Here is a 23298-nt window from a genome sequence, read left to right on the forward strand (position 1 = left end):
GCGAAATTTGCTGCTGAAGTTTTGTGTGAGTTTTTAAGAGCCTGGAAAGAATCTTGTGAAGTGTTTTTAAGCGAAATAAAGGGGAATTTGCCGCTGATGTTTTGTGTGAGAATTGAAGAGCCTGAAAAGAATCTTGTGAGGTGTTTTTAACCGAAATAAAGGCGAAATTTGTCGCTGAAGTTTTGTGTGAGAATTGAAGAGACTGGAAAGAATCTTGTGAAGTGTTTTTAAGCGAAATAAAGGCGAAATTTGTCGCTGAAGTTTTGTGTGATTATTGAAGAGACTGGAAAGAATCTTGTGAAATGTTTTTAACCTAAATAAAGGCGAAATTTGTCGCTGAAGTTTTGTGTGAGAATTGAAGAGACTGGAAAGAATCTCTTCTTCAGCCAGAAAGGAGTTCCCTTGTTATTTCCATTAATTATTGTACATCATAAAATCTTTAATAATTAAAGATTTCCTAAGCAAACGTAAACAATTTTCAAACTTCCTTAAATTGCATAAGAAAGGCGTAAAATTTCTGTCTGAGCCTTGTAAATCAACTTCAGCTTGTGCACCTCAGCATGTTATTATGTATCTTAATAATTAGTGTTTATATTCGAAGATGATAATACGTGATAATAGCACGTAAATAACCATACTTACCAAACCAGACATCTATGATCTCAAGATATGCCATGATTTTGTAAAAATGATTTATCGTTTCTGATACTACTACAATGATAAATCGATTTATAGAATGGTTCGACAAAACATATTCGCGTATAAGAGTGAAAGTAGTATAAAGTCTTCTGGAATTGGTTTTCAGACAGAAGTCCAACTTTCATTCAAGTCCTAATACGTCCTTAGTTTAATAGTTCTACCGTTAGCTTCTGCGGTGGCGTTTTGGTGAACTTTTTTTTCATGGATCTGTCCTGGACTTCTCACTGAACCGAGGGGGATTCTTAAACCATTGCCTGATGGATCTACGCTTTTTGGGAGTGGTTTTGGCAAAACAGCGATTTTATCAAGAATCTTTGCATTTTCTTCAACTCCTCCGAGGTTTGATAGGAATATCCACGATGGTTACAATTATTTATTATTTTGTAGAACATTGGCTGTTAGTAGAACATAATCCGTTTTTTTTAACCGACTCGAGGTGCAATTTTTAACGTTTTATGACACGAATTTTTATGCTAATCTGATACAAAGGAATAAAGGGTTTGAATTCGATTCAGCAGACAATCTGATAATAAGAGAAAATTGTCGGCCGACCGTTGCAATTGTCGTGATTTTCAGAGATCTATCTTTCTAGCCCTAGGGTGATTTGTAAAATACTCTTGAATTTGTCAATTTCTCAAAAAAAAAAAAACAACCACAAACAAATTACAGTGTTCAGTTGACGTTATGTAAAAAATTACTGTTCAATATAAAACATTTTTTTTGAAATGTTAAGAATGTTAGAATGTTTCTTTATCTATGTGCAACGAGAAGGAATCTAAGCTTGAATCATTTAAGTACCGGACGAGTAGGAATTCCTTATACACCAAGTTAATTGTTTCGATCCTGTTCGAGGCCCATCGAAGGATTTCCACGGAGGAAAAAAATCATTTCTCAAGTTGCCTGGGGATCGCCCTTGGTGCTTCATATCCGAGTAGGGTTCGGAACCGAGTCGTCCCGTTTCCGGAGCAGGCCTAGAACCGGTTTCTCCAGCCGCAACGATAAAAGTTGCACGAGCTGTCGATTAAAATCTGCATAAATCTGACACGGTGCCGTTCCAGAATCCTTTTACAGCTGATACTAACACCTCAAATAACTATTTGCTAGAAGTTAATTAAATAAAAACTTCTTTAAGGGCAAAAATTAATGATTTTATATAGGAAAATCAAGACTGGGTTTATTGCAAAACAGTTAAACTCAATCCTTTTATCACTATCGGGTCAAATAATCAGACACAACAAATGTTAACTGAAGAAAAAGAACCAGACGACTTCATTGTTCCTGAGAATTTTTACCAACTTTTATCGTCATTTTAGCTCATTGTTTCTCTGATTTTTTTTATAGGGGCTTGGAAGATAATCTTCTGGAAAAGGTTTCATGGGGTTTTGATTGTCACAAACCTGCTTGCTCAAAGTTGTTCCTTGAGGGACGATCCTCGCTGGTTTGGTCATGCATTGTGCAATATCCAGTGGTGGATTTTTGTGGTACGTTGCCAATTTATACAGTTATTAGGGATTTTTTTATGTCGTTTGAGATAGGTCGTCAGATATGCCCAGCACCCAAGATGGTAAACCACGGAAACTCGTCTGGGAGACCAAATCAGCGAAAATAACGGATTAGGACGATTTGACCACAAAACTACAAAATTGAACCTGTCCAGTTAACTAAGGCAAAAATAGAAACAAATAGTGGGTGTTCGAGATATATAAAAATGTAAGTAGATCGGTAGATACAGATAGGTATAGATAAAATATTCATAAATGTTTAGGTCGATATATAAATACAGATAAAGATAAATAAAAATGGATAAATGCGTAGATCGGCAGGTGCACATAGAAATAGATAAAAGTGGATAAATGTATAGATCAATAGGTAAAGATAAAGTTAGATAAAAGTGGATAAATCTATAGATCGATAGGTGCACATAGAAATAGATAAAAGTGGATAAATGTATAGATCAATAGGTAAAGATAAAGTTAGATAAAAGTGGATAAATCTATAGATCGATAGGTGCACATAGAAATAGATAAAAGTGGATAAATGTATAGATCAATAGGTAAAGATAAAGTTAGATAAAAGTGGATAAATCTATAGTTCAATAAAGGCAGATAAAGTTAGATAATAATGGGTTAAATGTATATATCAATAGATACAGATAAAGTCAGATAAAAATTCATAAATCTATAGACAAAATTATAGATCTATAGATACAGACAGGTATAGATAAAAAAATTCATAAATGTATAAATCGATAGGTGAAGATAGAAATAGATAAAAGTGGATAAATCTATAGATCAATTGGTACAGATAAAGTTAGATAAAAGTGGATAAATCTATAGTTCAATAAGGGCAGATAAAAAATTCATAAATAAATACAGACAGGTATAGACTAAAAATTCATGTATGGATGTATGTATATATGTACAAATGTATAGATCGGTAGGTACAGGTAAAGATAGATAAAAGTGGTAGGTAGATAAAAGGAAGAGGTAGAGATGAAATAGATAAATGTATCGATGGATGGAGATAGATAAAAATAAATAAATATTTAGATAGACAGATAAAGATATAGATGAAATATGGATCAATGTATAAATCGATATATGAACATATAAATAGATATGAGAGAGAGAGAGAGAGAGAGAGAGAGAGAGAGAGAGAGACAGAGAGACAGAGAGAAAGAGAGAGTAGACAAATAGATAGATAGAGAGAAAAATAGATAGAGAAAGAAAAAATAGATAGATAGAGAAAAATAGATATATAGAGAAAATAGATAGATAGAGAGAAATAGAGAGACAGAGAGAGTAGATAAATAGAGGGATAGAGAGAAAAATAGATGGATAAATAGATAGATAGAGAAAGAAAAAATAGATAGATAAATAGATAGATAGATAGAGAATAGAATAGAAGTATCGAAATTATGGTGGGTCAATGGAGTTCAAGATCAAGTGGATTAAAAGAAGTAGAATGAATACTTTCTTAAAGTATTGTAAAATAAAGTATGATATTTTATTAAGAATCATTTGGTTCGGGGACATCTTTGGATATCCATATTTGGATGCTTACTCAGGGAGGTCCGTATAGGATCGCTTGTTTTCGAACTGAACCAAGAAATACTACTGCTCGACATGCAGTTGCGATTAGTGATTCTGGCCAGGACGAAATCATTAAAAAAAACCCCCATAAACGTCGAACCAAGGCAGCTTTTATAATTTTCCATCCATAGCGGATCAGTCGCATTTCCCTGGATGGCGGACCGTGTCAGTTTTCCGCAAAGACGGACACAGCTAATCATCGGCCAAGGGCGATAAAGAAGAGGAAAAAATCATACACCCCATTGTGTTACAGAAGGGGCCTTGGCAGCGAAAATCGTTTCCGGAAATGTGAAATTCGAGAACGGATATTTGGCAGTACAGGAAGATTTAAATTGCACCAATTAACTTCGATTGGCAGTGTTTCTGGTATATTTGATAACTCTTCGGACAGAAAAAGTCTAGTCCTCTGATGACCAAGCCTAATTAATCATAGTTTTTTATTGTCAAGTTTCATTACTTTTTTGTCCATCTTAACGACCAGGTCAGCCTGGAAACAGGCATTAACACCGCTGTTAGCAGTCATTTAGCATTTGTCCCTGAAAGTCGAACCAAGCATACTAATCGAGTGCCAATGTAAACGTGAATGGAATAGGCTTGGGTAATTATAATACCATCAGAATTTTACCCTAGCAATTTGGCCATAAGGAAGGCGAAATGAACAAGCGTTAGTGGAATTGGTAATTAACTGCGCATTGCAGTTACAACAAAACAATTCACTTCAAAAATAATGTTTATCCAACTGATTTAAATCTGAAGATGATCTAAATAAAGATCGAAACGTTGGCACGATAAAGAAAATGTTTTTCTAAAACGTACGTCACATCAGACAGCATCTCACGATCTCCAAATAATGACTTAAATAAAGTTTAATAAGATCCTGAAGTCAGGACTCTGCGGTCGTTTATTCTGGATTAAGCACACTGAATACATTGAACCGGATTCCGCCTGATATCAAAATGAAGATTGCCGAAGGATAAGACTGCAACTGAAACAGTGCTAATTGGCATGCAAATTGTTGACTTTCAATCAGAAACAATTTGTTCCTTAACCATTACGCTTCCTGATATCGATTAATGTCATATGTCAAGTGCATTTATCAAAATTGCAATAAATATTCACCATGAAATTAATTAAAATCGTAAATAAGCACGTACGATTTATTAGGTGTCAAGTTTTAAAAACTTCAAAATTGACACCAACTTGAAAAATGTAAATGCAAAACAAGTTTTTGGGTTCTAAATTGATTAACCTCATCATTTGACATCTGTTTTTAGGAAATTATTGAGAAAAATCCAATCCTTTCAAACCTTATGTTCAAATGTGATTCAATTTCATAATTTTCTTTACTTGTTTTTATCCCTCTCCTTGGATTGTGATAGGAAGTAAGCTTGTTGAATTAAAAAAAAAGTTTTGATAGTCGTCGGATTTTGCCTTTTAATAATTCTGGCGTAGAATCACCACTGGAAAACGTCGGAAAAAAACGAAATTTCCTTTAGTTTTTCAGTCTTATCATAAAATGCCTCGTTCCAAATTAGTTTTCACAAATAAAAAAAACTAGACTGCGACGACTAGCATATTAAAAAAGAAGAAAATTTCTATAGCTGCACAGGTACACCAACTTATTCTTCTGGACATGTACTGCTTACTTCATTTTCACGGCTTCAAGATTCATCTTTGTCCTCTGTTCCCTCTTCACGTAGTAAAATGTCTCTATATCATCCTATCTGAATGGTTTGACCAAAATCTAGTTAAGAAGGGCTTGAAGAAAGGAATTTAAAGAAGAAAATTTGGATATTTTGTACAGCTTACTTGTAGACAGTCATTAGTTTCAATTGTCCTAACAGATTGTAATTTTTTTATACCATAAAATTAATGTAAATACAAAAATTTATTCGATTAATTAAGGTTTTAAGTTGAGATAAAAAAATCAGTGTCACGAGCGGGATTCGAACCCACGACCTTCGGCTTGATGCGCCGCTGCTTTACCACTCGTACTACTCACACTGCTACACTACTCAAGCCGAAGGTCGTGGGTTCGAATCCCGTTCGTGACACTGACTTTTTTCTCAACTTAAAACCTTAATTAATTGAATGATATTAATTGGTCAAGCGGACCACGAAAAATAGCGAATTGAACAAAAATTTATTTTAATTTACATAAAAAGAAGTTGATTCCTTGTTTTGTCAGAAGGAAGTCATTTCTAAATCAAATGATGAAAATGTTCAGTTCTGATCACATAACTGGTTGCTAAACTGGACGATGAGATAAGGCGTATTTTCAATATTCACACTTATTTTAACCACTCGTACTTACGGAATTGAAAATGGTTTATACCATTATATCCAGAAAGACATCTAATTATAGACAAAAAAATCCCAAATATGTAATGATCTTCTTAAACGGGCATCCTATATTAACAATTTCAAGCAAGACATGATAGCCTTTTACAAAGGAAAAATATGGAAAAAATTATAGGAGAATTAGAGAGTCAGATGTAGTTATCAGACGCCGCAGAATTTAGTAGGTAACATTGACAAGATTGAGAATAGGACATTGCAGACCTACCAATGGTCGTTTAATTTTCTGTTGAACCACCTCTATACATGTAGATCATGTTGTGATCTGTCACCACAAAACATTTGTCACTGTCTTTCTAGATTCAACAGACAAGGCTGAGCAGCCTGCTTTCAATCAAAGCATCGTAAACCACAAAATCACGGATGAAAAACTAATAAGTAAAGCTGTCCAGAGAGACATGCTTGGTTATAATTTGAAGAACGAAAGCCACATGATTATTGGAAAATTCACTATTTTTCATGGTACGCTTGGTCAATTAATATCTTTCAATTAATTAAGGTTTTTAGTTGAGTAAAAAAAGTCAGTGTAACGAGAGGGATTCGAACCCACGACCTTCGGCTAAATACGCCGCTGCTCTACCACTTGAGCTATCGTGACCTCGATCCACTCGAAACTAACTTCCCATCTCAACCCCCACCTTTGAATTTTCCCTCCTCCCTACTCAAGTGGTAGAGCAGCGGCGTATCTAGCCGAAGATCGTGGGTTCGAATCCCGCTCGTTACACTGACTTTTTTATCTCAACTAAAAACCTTAATTAATTGTCAAGCGGACCATGAAATTAGTGAATTTAATGAATTAAAATGAAGTATACTTCACTAAAGCTCTCCGTCGCCATTTCATTTGTCGCCGAGAATCCAATCCGATTCCACAACATTTGAAAAATGGAAAAAAGGAGGGAAAATTCAAAAAGGTGGGTTGAGATGGGAAGTTGGTGTCTGAGTCGAGTCACGATAGCTCAAGTAGTAGAGCAGCGGCTATTTAGCCTAAGGTCGTGAGTTCGAATCCCGCTCGTGACACTGACTTTTTTATCTCAACCAATACCTCACTTAAAGATTAATTAATTGAAAAATTATTTGGTCAATCGGACCACGAAACCTAATGGATTTGAAAATCATGTTCAAATCGAAAAAGCGTTTTCAGATTTCGTTTCATTTCAAAGCTCAGAAGTGTTCAGTTCCGGCGTAAACAAGTTGTCACGCGTTGGGAAAAATGTGTAGAAAATGAAGAAAAGAAATAAATACATCGAATAAAATGATTTTGTTTTTATATAGTAATTGTACTAAAATACCTTTACCTTGGAAACGGACCTTTCATGTGAAAGAACCCAATACATAGGGAATGCAAATGCTAGTTGTAAATTATAGAATATTAAAGGATGAACTTTTTCATGAATTTGTCAGTTTTCCATATCACTCTACACACTTACAAAGTCTAATTGGATTGTTAATTACTGATGAACATTCTTTATTTAATACGTGGAAGGTAAAGGTGCCCCATCGAAAAAAAAACACTTAAAAATGGGTGTATCAGAGTTCACAATCTGCTGAAAGGTGTTGCATAAGATTTTCCATTTCGTTGTAATTTTTCATTAAAGGCCTTTTAAATTTTGTCTAATTTTTGGTTTAAATTTGAAATAGATTTCACATTTGGACCGTCGGTGTTTAAGTTTTCGCACAGGATCTCGGCTCACTGAAACTGCAAAAACTTTCTCTCCAGGTCGGGTCGCCCAGTGCAAATACAATCAAATTGTGTGTATTTAACGATTTCTTTTTCCCTCCACCCCGTTTTAGTTGCAACGCCCCGTCCCGTTGCACAAGGGATTGGACACGGTTTATGGTGAAATTGGCCGGTTCGCGAATCCCGTCGATTAAATGCTGAGTGTGGAATTTGCGAGGGGACGAGGGGGTCCTGGATACCGGCTCCTGGAGAAGGGAGAAGCGGAGGTATAGGACTGGTTCTAACCAGTTTTAACCAGTCGGCGAAGAAAGCTTCACCTACTTGCTGCTGGTCGGCTCCGTCTCCCGTCTTCGAAAATTACGATCACTCAATACCAAAAATTGTTCTATGAAGATAATTATTTTTACCTTAAGATAAAAAAAAGGAAAGACAATTTTTAAACGAATAGCGCATAGTGCAAATATAATAATCAAATGTCATCAAATCAAGGAAACCAGACTTGGTATAAACTTACAAGGGATCACAGATTTCAATGAAACTTTTTTTTTGGGGATAGTAGGTCGAAAAATACTAGATTCGTGTCCAAGCGTTCTGGCATATCTATCTTGTCGATTTTAAGAGTCGAGAAAAAATAAAATAATAATAATAAAAAAAGACTTTTCCAGTTTTATCCATTAATGAGACATCAATAATAAAGAGGTCAAATTTAACAATCCTATCAAGAAATAATTTGCCCTCGAACATGTTAGATAACAACTTAATTACAAAAAGCACCAACATATTTTATAAAATTAATTCAAACAAAATCAGAACACTCGAGGTGGTACAAAACGTTTTAATGCTTTTCTCTTGTCCAATAGTAAATTAAAATGTCAATTATAAAGGAAAAAAATAGTTACGTAAAGGTCTTGAACAAAATTCTTATTTTGAATCGTTTGCTTTCTCATCAATCCCTTGGCTCCATATAGAGAACGTGTAGGCCCACGATATGAGAATCGTGCTTGAGTTTTAGGTCCCCTTGTCCCGATTTTTTGAGGAAATAGAGTTGTTTTATTATATATAGTAGTGATTATAACGTGTGTTGAGAGTGAATGTATTTACTGGCGTGAATGTTGTGTAAGATGGCTGATGGCGGGATATTGATTCTCAACCCAAAAACAGGCCGTTTTATGACTGGATTTTATCCAATCTTCACGCTATTACGGCAGTTTGAAAGCTGCATATCTCCTGTTTATTCGTATATAAACGTTTTTGATTTTGATTATTATTAGAAGTGAGAAAAAATAAAGAAAAAAAAGTTTTATTTTGCATCTTCAAACCTGAGTGCATGTTTGATGTGTTCTATTGTCTGAGGGTTTTTTATTATTTTGTCGAACGTGTTTTATGTTATGGCTGTTACTGCGCGCAATGGATTTTATTTTTGTACATTCTTCAGTGAGGTAATGCAGCAAGATTTTATCCAAATTAAACGTTATTACAACTCCATTTATTAGATTTCGTGGTCCGATTGACCAAATAACTTCTTTCAGTTAATTAATCTTTATGTAAGGTATTGGCTGAGATAAAAAAGCCAGCGTCACGAGTGGGATTCGAACCCACGACCTTCGGCTAAATAAGCCGCTGCTCTACCACTTCACGATAGCTCATGTGGTTAAAACAGGGGCGTATTTAGCCGAAGGTCGTGGGTTCGAAACACGCTCGTGGCACTGGCTGTTTTATCTTAACAAATACATAAAGATTAATTAATTGATATAAGTTATTACAACTGTTAGAAAGCTTTTTTTTAAAGAATATGTCATTATTGTCATTGTTTAGATTGTATGTTATTAAAAATGAGAAAAATAAGGAAAATAATATTTTATTTCTACGATCTTAATTTATTTGCTGAGACCAAAGTTAAGCCATTATGTTGTTTTTTAAAAGCGTTTTTAATCTCAACCAAAATTCGTACGGATCGGTGGAGTCACTTCAAAGTAATGAACACTTTTGTGATTTTCTTTAAAAAAACATCAGAGGTGGAAGTCGAAAAAATTTTGTTTAAAAATATATTTTTCAATAATTATTCAGAAATCGTGAGATGCGGTCTGGTATGATGTAGGTTTCAGAAAAACATTTTCTTTATCGTGCCAACGTTTCGATCTTTATTGAGATCATCTTCAGGGCTCAAAGACAAACGTCTTCTGTGTAATTGTGCCATTCTTGCGTGTGACTCTCAACACGGCACGCAAGACAACCAACGAAGACAAACCCTTTGAGCCCTGAAGATGATTTCAATAAAGATCGAAACGTTGGCACGATAAAGAAAATGTTTTTCTGAAACCTACATCACACCAGACCGCATCTCACGATTTTTGAATAATTATCGATTAACGGTCACTAATCACCACATATTTTTAAATGTTCTCAAATTCGTATCCAGGGTTTTTTTCGGAGTGCAGAAAACGAATATCAACTTTACTTTTGAATGAAAAATATTTTGATCTATCGATCAAGTCATTGTCTTTCCTTAGCAAGAAGTCAGTTATGAATATATTTTTCTCGTATTAAAAAATAAACGAGCTTAAATAAGCCAGCTGGAATGATAAAGTTTAATTTGATTGCAATAAACAAAGCAGAGCTTTAGAGTTTTTCTCCTTCAGTATAAAAGACAGATAAAGATCTCGATGTTGTGAAAGTCATTATTAAGTAATTGATGTAATTTAATGTTCATATAATGGGCCAATTTACAAATGACCCTACGCCCAGTTAAACAGAATACAGTTGAATGTTAAAAGTGCAAAACTATTTTATTTATAGTTTTGTATATTGATTTTTGATTTATTTGATCTCGCTTGGTAGAACGCCAAAAACGAGCAAAATATGAATTTTTTAAAGCAACAACTTTCTGTAATGATGAGAATTTATTTAATAATAATAGACAAGTTAGTAAGAACTGACAAATTGCTAATTTATTAATTAAAACATAAAATCAACCAGTAGTACCGTTAAAGGACTTAGGGTTCCGAAAGGGTTTGGGCATTCTAAATTATTAAATTGTTTATCTTAATTGATTAGATTTGAAAATAAGCCAATTGTCCAGACCGAAAAAGGCACTTTCGGTGTACTTGAAAAATGGTCGAGGTCAGGCGGAACGTCACAAGAATTCGGTACTCACGCCGGAATGCCCGCCAACCTGGCAACCCTTCTTCTGGGGGTTTGTGCGATTTTGAGAGGCGACTTCGCAAGGTAGCAGGGCCGTCCTTGGCATTTGGCAGTATCTGGCAGAATGCGAACTTTCTAGGACACCGGTTTACCGTGTGCGTGTGCGTGTGCGCATTTTTTCAACCTCGACTTGTCAAATGGCTCGTGAAACAAGAGGAAGGTCGAACAGGAAAATCCGTGTGGAAAAACGCATCCCATCGGATAATAATTAAACCCAAAGCTTTTAATTGCCACTTCAGATTGGAAATAGATTACACGCCGATTACTTGGAGTGAATCCACAATAAAATAATAAAACAACTGTTGACAAACAGTATTTAAAATAATTACTCAAACCTTTAAACTGTTTTTAAGTGTGTTGCACAATATTTACTTAAGAATATCGGCTGACCTTACACTTACACGTGCAAATTATAATAAAAGTCGATAAAAGATAGATAGAAAAAAATCTACGAAATACACTTATAGAAGATATTTAGCATAATTTTAAGCAAAATAAACCAACTGTATAAAAAAATTACCACTACAATGCAAGGGATTTGGAAGAGTGTTTATGATAGGTTCTTGACTTTTTCCAATCTGTAATCCATCAACGGTCATATATTGAAAAATATGAAGCCCATAAAACCGACTGTCATAGCCTCAATAAGCAAACATCGTGACTATGTGTTCTGTTACCTGTTGTTTCATAATTTGTTGAAGTCGTGAGGAGCGGTCAAGGATGTGGTAGTTTAGAAAAAACTCCTTTTTCCCCCTTATTCCTGACGTTTCGACCTTTATTCGGGTCATCTTCAGGGCATAAAGTGTGTTATTGTTGTGGTGTCATATTGGTGTGTACACTTTCACACAACACCAATAGGACACCAAGAATAGCACCATACTTTATGCCCTGAAGATGACCCGAATAATGATCGAAACGTCAACAAAAAAATAAAAAAGGTGTTTTTCTAAACTACCTCATTCTTGAGCAATCTTCACGACGTCAACAAATCATTGTAAATATTTTCGTTCGTGGGGTTGGAAAATTTCTATATTTTTCGTTATAACTCTGTTACACCGTCTGTGCAAATGATGCCATATATCCGAAGCGACCTTTCTGACAGACCGTTTAACTCTTCATCCGTCTGTTATTAGTAATCGTTCGTTTTGGTTCACGATATTCTGTAAAAACTCACCTCGAAAGTGGATCGACGAAGATCGCCACCATTATGACAGCGCAGATGACACAAACCAGGTAGATCATGGATATTGTGAGGATTTCGCCGTCTGGTGGCCTCTCGATCCCGTGAGAACCGCCGATGAAGCAGAAATTGGCGCCGCAGTGCCTCAGCTCGTCTTCCGCAGCCGAAGCGTTCACAGCACTTCCGCCGCCTCCATGTACATTGGCTCCCAAAACTGTAACATGAAAATGAGAAAATTAAGAATCCGAGAATACGGAAGTGCGCTGGCCAATTTCCAGCAAGCAAGTTTGTGTATCACACATATTACACGAACCAATTCACCCGGTTTTTCTCACCCTCATATCTCTGCTTCTTCTTAAGTTTGGCTTTTGAAATTGGAAAAATAAATTAAGTTTAGGCCGCTTAGGCCATTGTACAAATTTGAGCACTTAATATTACGCCTTTTTGAAAGGGGAGAATTTCAAAATTTGCATTTTTATACTGACTCACTGATCATCAAAATTATAAGGTACTTCCCGAATAGAAACTTGATGTTCAGTAAAAAGGTAGGGCTTATACAGCGAATAAAGGAAAAAATCTGAAAATTGCAATTTTCTAAAAATTAGTACCGCTTTAGTGGGGGAGATTGGAGTCTCACCATCAAAATTATAAGGCAATTCGCGTGTAGATAAAAACATAAAATTTGGTCAAAGGTAGGTCATATTGTAAAGAAAGGTAAGAATGTGAAAATTGCAATTTTCCAAAAATTAATGTCGCCTTCGTGGAGGAGGTGTAGTCTCATCATCAAAATTATTAGGCACTTCCTGTATAAGTATATTAGAAATGTGATATTTGGTACAAATATAGGTCTTATAAATTAAGGAATTAATCTGAAAATTGCAATTTTCTCAAAATTAGTGCCACTTTAGAGGGAAAGTTATAGTCTTATCATCAAAATTGTCATATAAGCCACTTCCTGAATAAGGCCAAACGATCTTATAAGAGAAAATCTATGCAAAATGATCCTGGGCCTTGAAAAAAACCAAGACGACGTCCACGATGCTAAACCGAAAAAAAGTATCATATCCCAACAAAAACTAACCGTGAAAAAATGGCCAAGTTCAGACCCCGTCCAAAAAAAAAAAATAAAATTGGCGTATCAATAAAATGATATCTACACTGTGGTCAAGCCCGTTCTTTTGTCAGTCAAACTAGTTTTTAGTTAACCTGAGACAACTCAGAAGAAAGGTAAAAATTCCAGATTCCCGTCCAAAAAAGTAAAAAAATCAGCTGACCAGTAGTGATATCTTAATGGTGGCTGACCTCACTTCAATCCTACCGTTATGAACAATTTTATTTTTATTGCTTATCCCTCGGCCAGGTTTCTAAATTGGCAAGGAGGAGTCTGGACCTTTTCACTTTTCTTATGAGCTCTCTACCTTCCCTTCACCCACCTCTCCTGTGTAAGCAAACATGGGCCTGATCTTTTAATCCTCATTCAGATATGCTAATCCAAAGTCGTATTTTGGTTAAATCCAATAAATGGATACGGCTTGAAATAGAAACGCGAGATTCAAGTCGTAAAATACTGGTCTTTGCGGGTTCTCAGAGCTGCCCGTTATCCGGAAATGGACCGGCACCTGGGTGCAAGCGACTTCCCGGTCAGACCGCTTGTTATTGACAGATTTCACATTCACTTGCTTGCAATATGACACGAATGAACGCGACAAGAATTCAATTTCCCAGGCAAATTCGTGAAATTAAGTTTCTTCTAAATTATAATTTTAAATAGCAGGGTCGTATGCCCGGTTCACAAGGCTTATTTGGACACTTGCGCCTCCTTAATTTTATTTGTTCTTTCTCGGGACGTCTATTAAATTAATTAACATCTCATTGTGCCCACGATTATTCAAACAGTATTGTCTGTGTTGCGTGTGCAGTTTCTCTTGCAATTATCCAACGGATTTCTCAGGAACAAATGTTGACATGAAACTTTAGCCAGCTCGTTAATTCGTTTTGATGATGGCAGGGAACAAGATGCGAACAACATTCGTGTCCATAACCAGAATTATACTTTTAATATAAATGTTTTCAACACAACGTTTGCTATTAAATTATTTGTAATTGCCAATTATTAAAGAAAAACACACATGTACATCTAGTGTGATAACTACCAGGACCTTTGAAAATCGTATAATGTGGGAGTTTTATGGGCCGACCAACAGCTGAGCCGGACCTCTGATTCTATGCTTTTATGTGTTTAATACAGAATAGAAACAAAACATAGACATCACCTCGAACATACAAGTCTGGTAACATTCACCCTAAAGTACTCGATATATCTTGAGGCGGGGTTGAACCCACTCCATTCTAACTAATAATTTACTTTTACTCTTCAGACGTCACACAATAACTCAAAGTACCCGATATATCTGGGGGGGGGGTTGAACCCTCTTCATTTTCGCTAATAATTTACTTTTACTCTTCAGACGTCACACACTTACCCAAAGCACTCCTTATATCTTGAGGGGGTTGAACCCACTCCATTCTCGCTAATAATTTACTTTTACTCTTCAGACGTCTATCACTCACTCTAAGGTACTCGATATATCTTGAGGCGGGGTTGAACCCACTCCATTCTCGCTAATTATTTACATTTACTCTCCAGACGACCCCCTCTCACCCCAACGTACTCAATATTCCTCGAGGCCCGGTTAAAGGACCCCTCCCTTTCACGCTAATAAATTACATTCAGTTCATTAAATTAACATAAATATAACGCAAACATGACACAAACATTACCCAAATCTCTTAAGTACCCGTTCCAGTGATCTGAGCCCAAAGATTGTGGTCAGTTCTAACGATTTGCCAAAATATTGCCTACATATATCAAAACTCCTATAATTAAAAAGATACTGTACAATTTGAATCTTTTTTTGTTTTTTTGAAAAATAATTGCTCCAGCAACTTCAAGTTTAATTGAGGGAATAAAATTAGTATTGAACTTGAAAGAAGGATTCGAATTTTAAATTGCAACTCTTCGTTTCCTGCAAGAAGATGGAAGTGATATCAATAATTTAGCACAGAGAAGGATAAAAGTACGGCGATAGGCATCATGGGATCGTAAAAATTAGGATTTGCATTGGTAAGAACGTTTTGAGGAAGAACAAATGGTATCGGAATGAATGACAAGGCCGAGATCCATAGATAAGTGTAATTGCGGGAATCGTTTTAAAATGAGAAACTTCTCGTTAGATCTCCCTTGAGATAAAGGATTACTCCGATATCCTTTCTTTTCCGATCAATTAATCAAAACTGGTTCGGTTAACCCGGTTTTACAAACTCAATTTCTTTTTATTCCGCAAACGCCTCGAGGCGTCGGGGGAGTGGAGGGAACAGCCTCACGACCGACCTTGCTAGGACGTGAAGAAACTGACCTAGGACTGTTAGTCTACGATCCGATCGGCGCATGCTAACGATTTCGGTGGGGTTTCTTTTTCTGCGTTAACCATTATTTTAAAACTCTCACCGATTTTTTTAACGATTTTACAAGACAAGAATACTAATTAAATGCAATTTTCTTTTATGCAAGGTAATTGACGGGGATTTCATCACGTAACCGGTGATTATATTTTAAGCCGTAGTGAATGGAAGTCTGAGTATCTTTTCTAATCACTTTTCGCTTGATTTAAATCTGTTTGTTGTATGGCGATTTAATTTTTAAGAACAAAGACAACACTGATGCGAGTACAACGATGGCATGAAGTTTGATCGTTTCTGATCATTCTTCCCTTATCATTTTCACTACAAGCTCATCAAATCACATAGTTGAACAAAATATTCTACTATCCGATAAAGAGGAGTAGATTGGAAAAATAACATAGCACGACTGAATATGGTGAAATCGAAATACTACTGACAGCCCAAACAGGGAACATAGAATACGATGACCTGAAACGGCGAATGTACAAGTAATAACTTTGCAGATCCCGACACAATATCTCAAAATTGTACAAAAATGACACCACTGGCAAAACGGCACTTAAAACCAGTGCAAACAAGTGCGAGATGTCTGTATGTCTGACATACTAAAGCTCCGAGGATAGGCCAGTCGTGATGATCGGAGACGACCAAACTACAGATTCATTTCTTCGCAGACTCCAACACAGTATCTTATATTTATTTGTATAAGAAGTACACGATTGATAAAATAGCACAGCAACTCACCATTGAAGATAGTGAAATGCTGAATAACGTAAGACCAACCAAATCAGCGTATAAAGGGAGACTACGAAGATCTAAAAAGGACTAACAGTAGATTCACCACTTTGCACTCCTCAACGCAATATCTCACAATTGTATAAAAAGAACACAACTGCAAAATAGTACCCGAAATTAGTGCAGTAGAGGTGAGATGGCGAAAAATGTCCGACCAAAGCTGCGGCAATAGGCAAATCGAATGATGACCAAGCTAGGGTGGGTCTACCACCCAGCAGACCCCCCAAAAAATCTGACAATTTTAAAAAAACGACACGACCGGCAATATAGCACAGAAGGTAATAAATGAATATAGAAAATGCCTAAACCCTTCTGACCACCAAAACAGCGAGGATAGACCAGAATGACCTGAAACTGCCGATTAGTTAGTACATCACATTTCAGACGCCAACAATATTTCACAATTGTATAAAAAATAAGTCCCGCCAAAACAGTACGAAGGTTACTGAAGTGGCCAAAAATGTTTGACATACAAAAACTGGAAGGATAGGGAGGTCAAGGGAGAAGCGCGAACTTCAGATCCATCATCCTCATTAAATACCAACAGGGCAAAATAACATCCCACTACTGAAAATAATGAAATGCTAAATCGCGTTTGATGGAACAAAACAGCGCGAAAAGGAAGTCGAGAATGTTCTCAAACTACAAAATAATAACTTCGCAGACTATAACACGATAACTCAAATGGTATAGAACGGTGACTGACTTTCATCAAAACCAAGCACAGATGATGGTGAAATATGTTTCCACTGGGGTCGCAATGTCATTTAACATTGAGGTTCTTTAGCGTGCGCACCTAGCCATCAGGCCTTATCACACGTTTAGATTTTCAAGTTAGGAGTGACTCACTACACGCTCGGAAGAACTGCCTTTTCCGTGACGTTCGGTGTAGAAGCCCACATCATCCCGCAGCATGCTGCCGACATGTCGTCTTCTCCCGCTTGCCCCTTCCGAGGGGGTGGGTTAACATTCTGCACTTAACCAGCGCATAAAGGAATACCCAAAAAGTCGCCGAAATGCATGGGGCAAGTCTCCCACACACTCCCTAGGTGTAAAGGCTCCGCTAGCGTCGAAACCTCCGGATGCTCTCCGGCCGCGGTTTCGATTTTAGTGGAATCTCTAACCACCCCCTAGAGGAGACCAGGCCTACGGTAAAGCGAGCCCAGACGACCTCCACCGACAAGCACCCGCCCCCGTCCACACATTCGAGGGACGCCATCATAGCTCCTCGCTGGTTATACGCTCTCGGTAATCCGATCCATCCGATTCCCACGTGTTCGGGAGGTAATTCGGAGGTCATAAGCAAGTACTACGGTCCACGGCCACGAATCAAATACAGCCTCTTCTCTAGGTACCCTCCAGGAGTCTAATTACTAAGCCACGATTCCTTACCCATGCAGCTGGGCTTGAACCTGGAACGAAAATACGCTACCCCGCAGTTGGTTATGCACCCTCCCCCGTCCATATATATATATATATATATATATATATATATATTCAAAATATATATTTAGACAAGATCTGGTACCCTAACCCTCGTGTGCCTCTGATGCAGCACCCGCCGTCCGAGGTCAGCTTGCAATCCCTTAACGCAGATGATGGTGAAATGCCGAAGCATGCATGAAATACCAAAATTACGAGGATAGATAAGTCCAGATGATCGGAGACGACCAGACTATATACCTATTACCCCGCAGACCCCAAGAAGAAATCTACCAAAAATAAAACAAAAGGACGTTGAAATGTTGAATCGCATCTAACAGACTAAAACCGAGAGGACAAATAGACCAGGATGGCCTAAAAGGGCCAAACTATAGGTTTATCACTCCGCAAAGCCCCCAACGCAATATCTCAAAAGTGCATAAAAAAAGTCACAATTGACAAAACACCAAACTTAGCACAGAAGATGACGAAATGCCGAAAATGTTTGACTGATCAAATAAAGGTCGAATTGACCGGGGACGACCAAACATGAACAACACGATGTCCGTCATCCCGCAGAACCAAAAATATCACAATTGTAAAATAAATGACTCGACTAGTAAATTAGCACAGAAGCTACCAATGAACATGATGAAATGCTGAAACGTGTCTGACAGACCAAAACAGCGAAGATAAATTGGTTGTTCTTGCCAAACACAGTTAATTCGTAGATCCTCAACGAAATCTCTCAAAATAACATTACGCGTCGAAATTTTACGGATACAGGTGCGAATTTCGTAGATTGTGAGTTTTATGTCCTTGTAAATTGAATTCCTAATAAAACGTTAGATAATATCACCGAGCAGTAAGTAGGATACACACAAAATAATAATTATTATAAAAAAAGCTAATAGTGATTGACCAGAGGGCGTTGACTGTTCGATTTCATCATAAACAGAGATCGAGATGATGCATGTTAACGATCACCTTTATAACCACAAGAAATTATGCAGATTGTAAATTATAAGCTTGTTGAATAAGTACGAATAAAACATTTTTGTGGTTGGCTTAGAATTATATAAAATGCTTCAAGCTATTAGGTTCAATAATCGTATATTCGAGCACTTTGCTTTCCGATACTACAAAACCCCGGCTTAGAAAAGATAGCAGGTTAATTCTCTGATATCATTTTGATACGGGGGTTTTGCTCATTGCCCATTATAGAAATTTGGCATAACGGTTCTCACCCAGGGAAGAGATGAGGTTGCCCCAAAGTTCGGCCGTCTGCCAGGCAAGGAAGAAGAATCCGAAGAACCTGACGACGATGGCGTCCACCTGCTGGTCGGTCAGCTTGGCGTACACCGCGGCCGCTTGGGTCAAATAGGTCGCCTTTGCTGCCCACATCGGCGCTGCGCCCAGACCCAGCAGAACACCGGCTGGCACCAGCGTGTAAAATCTGGAAGAAAGCACAAAAATTGAAATTAAACAGGGACATGTTATAACGGAAGAATTGGTCTGGAAGTAATAACACCAAGCTTAGCATAAATTGACATGATGCTATGTTATGTTTTTAAGTCTTGTAAAACTATAAAATGTATCAGGTATCATGTAAATATATCTAAGAATTTATTCTGTCTACTTATACATGCAAATAAGGAAACAGGTTTGATAATACATTTAGAACAGACGGGACCGGATGATAAAATACCCACATAAAACCAAATGCCCATAAAAACCAAATAATTAATCGCTTTTTGTATAAAAATATATATAATAGGCAGTGTGATGAACGATAGCAATAAAGATCGAGCGGGGACCTGTCAGACCATGGATATGTGGGAGAGTTGCGGACCATTTTTGGGCAGTATTCTGGGGGTTAATTTTAGGGTTATGTTAAGAGGTCACGAGGTCACTGCCTTCTTAGGCGGCGTGGAGTGCGAAGTTGTGGAATCGAATCGTGTTCAGATCAGGTCACGAACGGGATGTCTAGGTCTTTGTGGGTGGATGGCTTGGAGAGTGACATGGAAGGGAACGTTGTAAATACGACGGTTGGTGCTGGCTGGATGTTGGAAGGTTTGGGTGACCCACATCTCGTTGTGTACACTTAATGCGGATTTAGGTTCAACTAGGGGTCTGAGTTGTTCTTATCTTCGGTTGAGTTCTTGTCTTAGTTTAGTATATGGGTTTATGTAAAATGTCCAAGTAGAACCCAAATTAGAGAATTTGGTTGGATGGTGTGATTGGCCACTGTTGGCAGGTTCTTTTAGTATGGGATGCTTCTGCTGCTAAGAAAGGGTCAGAATGTAACGAGAGGGTTGCGGTGCTCGAAGGTTGTGATTTGGGTAGGTATGTCAGCGGTGTAAACATGTCTCCTTCTCTTCCAACCCTTTATTTTTTTGAGTGGCCCGGGATTTCTCTACAAATTGAGACTCTCCCTCAGCCTAAGATCCTTTGGGTATTACCAAGTCAGACTAGGTGAAGACCTTTCCTCCCGCTTCCTTGTCGGAGTACGGCAAGGAGGCTTCCTAAGTCTGATGATATAGACGAGTCTTGTCTTTATCATACCGTAATCAACCCTAACAAATAAAAATAAAAGGAAAAACCAGTGCTAATAATTATTCCAATATTCAGCTATCAATCACATATCAAAAACCAGCGGGTTTTGTATTTTAAATGTTATTTTGATTCAAAATAATTTCACAAATGTAATAAGTTTATAAAATGGCATCAAAACCAACATAGCAACAATTCTGAGACAGTTTTCTTGTGAAGTAATATAATTGTTCAATTTAATAATTTTTGAATGAAAATAAGCAAGCTATCAGTTCTATAATAAAGATTAAGCGCATTTCAGCTTTGTTTTACATAACGAAGTAGTACCGACAAGACATATAAAAAAATAATAATGCAAGATAATAGTTTCGTTCCACATGATGGCAAAGCACAATAGTTGTGCAAATTTATGGGTAAGCTTAAGCATTACTGAAAGGTCGTATTTAATTATGCAGAAAATCTACTTGTGAAACACGTTTTTATCTATACCACTCGTGCTTGCTAAGTCCTGTTTATTGTTTGGGTAACCAGTGGAGGAAAAATACATTGCAGCTATTAAGAAATATTTAATTTTGAATTAGAAAACGGGCGAGTTGAAGAAATTAGTTAATTAACAAGGAAAACAGAGGCAAAAAACAATTGTTAGTGTGACGATTGGTCACGTTGTAATCAGCAGGAAAAATGCTCAATTCAGAGAGATCGTACTTACTTGGGATAGATCTGGAATCCGATGTATGGAGCGTAGCACATCATGGAAAAGCACAGGGTCCATTTGACCGTGAGCCTTTTAATTAGAAAAGTAGGTACGAAGATGCAGGAAACGACTAGGGCGGCGTATACTGCCGAGAGGGAAACGGTGCCCAGACCGTCCTGGGCGTTGATCGAGCTCTGGAGGTTCGCGATGCCCTGGAACGCCGTGAACTGGACCATGAAGGCCAAAGAGACGGCGGCTATGTTCTTCAGTATCCTCCATTTTTCTCCTGGCGTTAGTTTTATCTTGTTGGACTTGTTGTCGGCGTCCGACTTCGGGCTTCCCGGGGGCGGCTTGAGCTCGCCGTCGTAGCCCTGGTTGTCGTATCCCCCGCCACCGGTCCCGACGACAGAGACCGTGTACACGTCTTCATCTCCTCCGCCTTTTCCACCTCCTCCCTTCTCCAGACTCGCCACCATGCTCTGGGCCTCTCCTATAACAAGCGAATCTAATTTTGAATCTTGCATTTTTATATCTGTAGTTAGCAATCAGCAGCTATTTGTCCTCAGAGTTGACAGAGAAAAAACAGCCGGATATCATACATAACGACAAATTTATATTCATAAAGGTGTGGTTTTTTCCACAGTTTTATCCTAGACAACCGGAAATAGTCTGTTTTACATTATATTTCAATGTTTTTATGCTATGATACACAAAGAATTTAGCTATGAGTTTTTATTTTTAAGTTTAAGTTTTGCGCTCTTAACGCTGTGAAGTTTCTGCATCCAGTGTGACCGTGTGACTCAGGCTATATTTCAAAGATTTTTCATCGAAGAACACTAACACTTTTACGTATGGAATAAACGATGTTAAACACTACAATCACTGAATCATTTTTTCTTTTCTTTTTATAGTGATTACTTAGAGTGCAATACATTTCCGGCAGGTAGATTTGTCATCCATAATCGATATTGTACTACTTTATTTTAATGCAAAATTATATTGTACTATAAAGTTTCTAGTATATACTAGTTCACTCTCATTTCTTCTCTTTATTTCTCTCTCTCTCTCTCCCTCCCATTTATACACTATCTTTGTCACCCATCAACTATCTCTTTCACTTTCTAATCCCCCTATCGATTGGCAACTGATATAGGATTGATCCATCTGCAGGAACGAACTTAAAAAAACTACTGAAATAATGCAACCGAATTGGGATATTGAATAAATTTGACAATAACGGATGTCATCCTAATTGGCGGACTTAGATCAATTTCCTGTCATATAAAGCGTTAAAGTTTGATGACACCAAAGGCGAATGATTTTTCACTTTGATGTCTCTAAAGGCAAATGGTTGTCTTCTTATTAAAGGCAAATAGTTATGATGCATGATGTCAAATACTTTGGATATTTGATGTCACACGGGGTACCTAATTTTGATGTTTGATGTCAAGAAAGTTGCTAATTTGAAGTTAGATGTCATTAATAACTGTTAATTTAAATGCTAGAGGTTACTACATAACATGTTTGATGTCACTAAAGACAAATAATTAACAAATTTTATGTCATGAAGGACAAATGGCAAATTTAAAAGTTACTAAAGTCAAATGATTTTGATGTTTGATGTCACCAAACAAATGATTTTTAAGTGAGAGTTCATTAAAAGCAATTGATTTTGATTTTTGATGTCATTAAAGGCAAATGATTTTATAATAAAATTAAAAGTTACTAAAATCAAAGATTGTGATATTTGATGTCAACAAAAGCAAATGATTTTTAAGATAGAGTTCTAGTTAAATTAGTTATTAAAAGCAATTGATGTTGAAGTTTAAGGTCACTAAAAGAAATTGAACTTGAAGTTTGAGTTCACTAAGAGAAAATGATTTTGATGTTTGCTTTTATTAAACGCCAACAGTTATGAAGCTTGATGTCATACTTTCGATATTTCATGTCACAAAACTTATCAATTTGAAGTTACACGGCACTAAAGGCTAAGAGAAAAAAAGTTACTAAAGTCAAAATTACTATAGTTTATTCTTATTAAAGGAAAATAGTTATGAAGCTTGATATCAAATACTTTCGATATTTCATGTCACAAAACGTATTATTTTGAAGTTAGCCGTTACTAAAGGCTAAGAGAAACAAGTTACTAAAGTCTAAGTTTCTA

General features: G+C 36.9%; 1 protein-coding gene across 1 annotated transcript in view; it reads right to left on the bottom strand.

The window, feature by feature from the left end:
- Positions 1-23298, bottom strand: part of LOC106663438 (UNC93-like protein) — a 99306-nt gene that overhangs the window by 28256 nt on the left and 47752 nt on the right. The window contains exons 2-4 of the mRNA XM_014388267.2: positions 21150-21624; positions 19135-19343; positions 12203-12422 (exon numbers count right to left, since the gene is read on the bottom strand). Coding sequence (XP_014243753.1) covers positions 12203-12422; positions 19135-19343; positions 21150-21610 — 890 coding nt within the window. The 5' untranslated portion in view covers positions 21611-21624. The remainder of the gene's footprint in view (positions 1-12202; positions 12423-19134; positions 19344-21149; positions 21625-23298) is intronic.

Source organism: Cimex lectularius, unplaced genomic scaffold, assembly GCF_000648675.2.
Source record: "Cimex lectularius strain Harlan isolate CLEC.00 unplaced genomic scaffold, Clec_2.1 scaffold44, whole genome shotgun sequence".
Classification (NCBI taxonomy): domain Eukaryota; kingdom Metazoa; phylum Arthropoda; class Insecta; order Hemiptera; family Cimicidae; genus Cimex; species Cimex lectularius.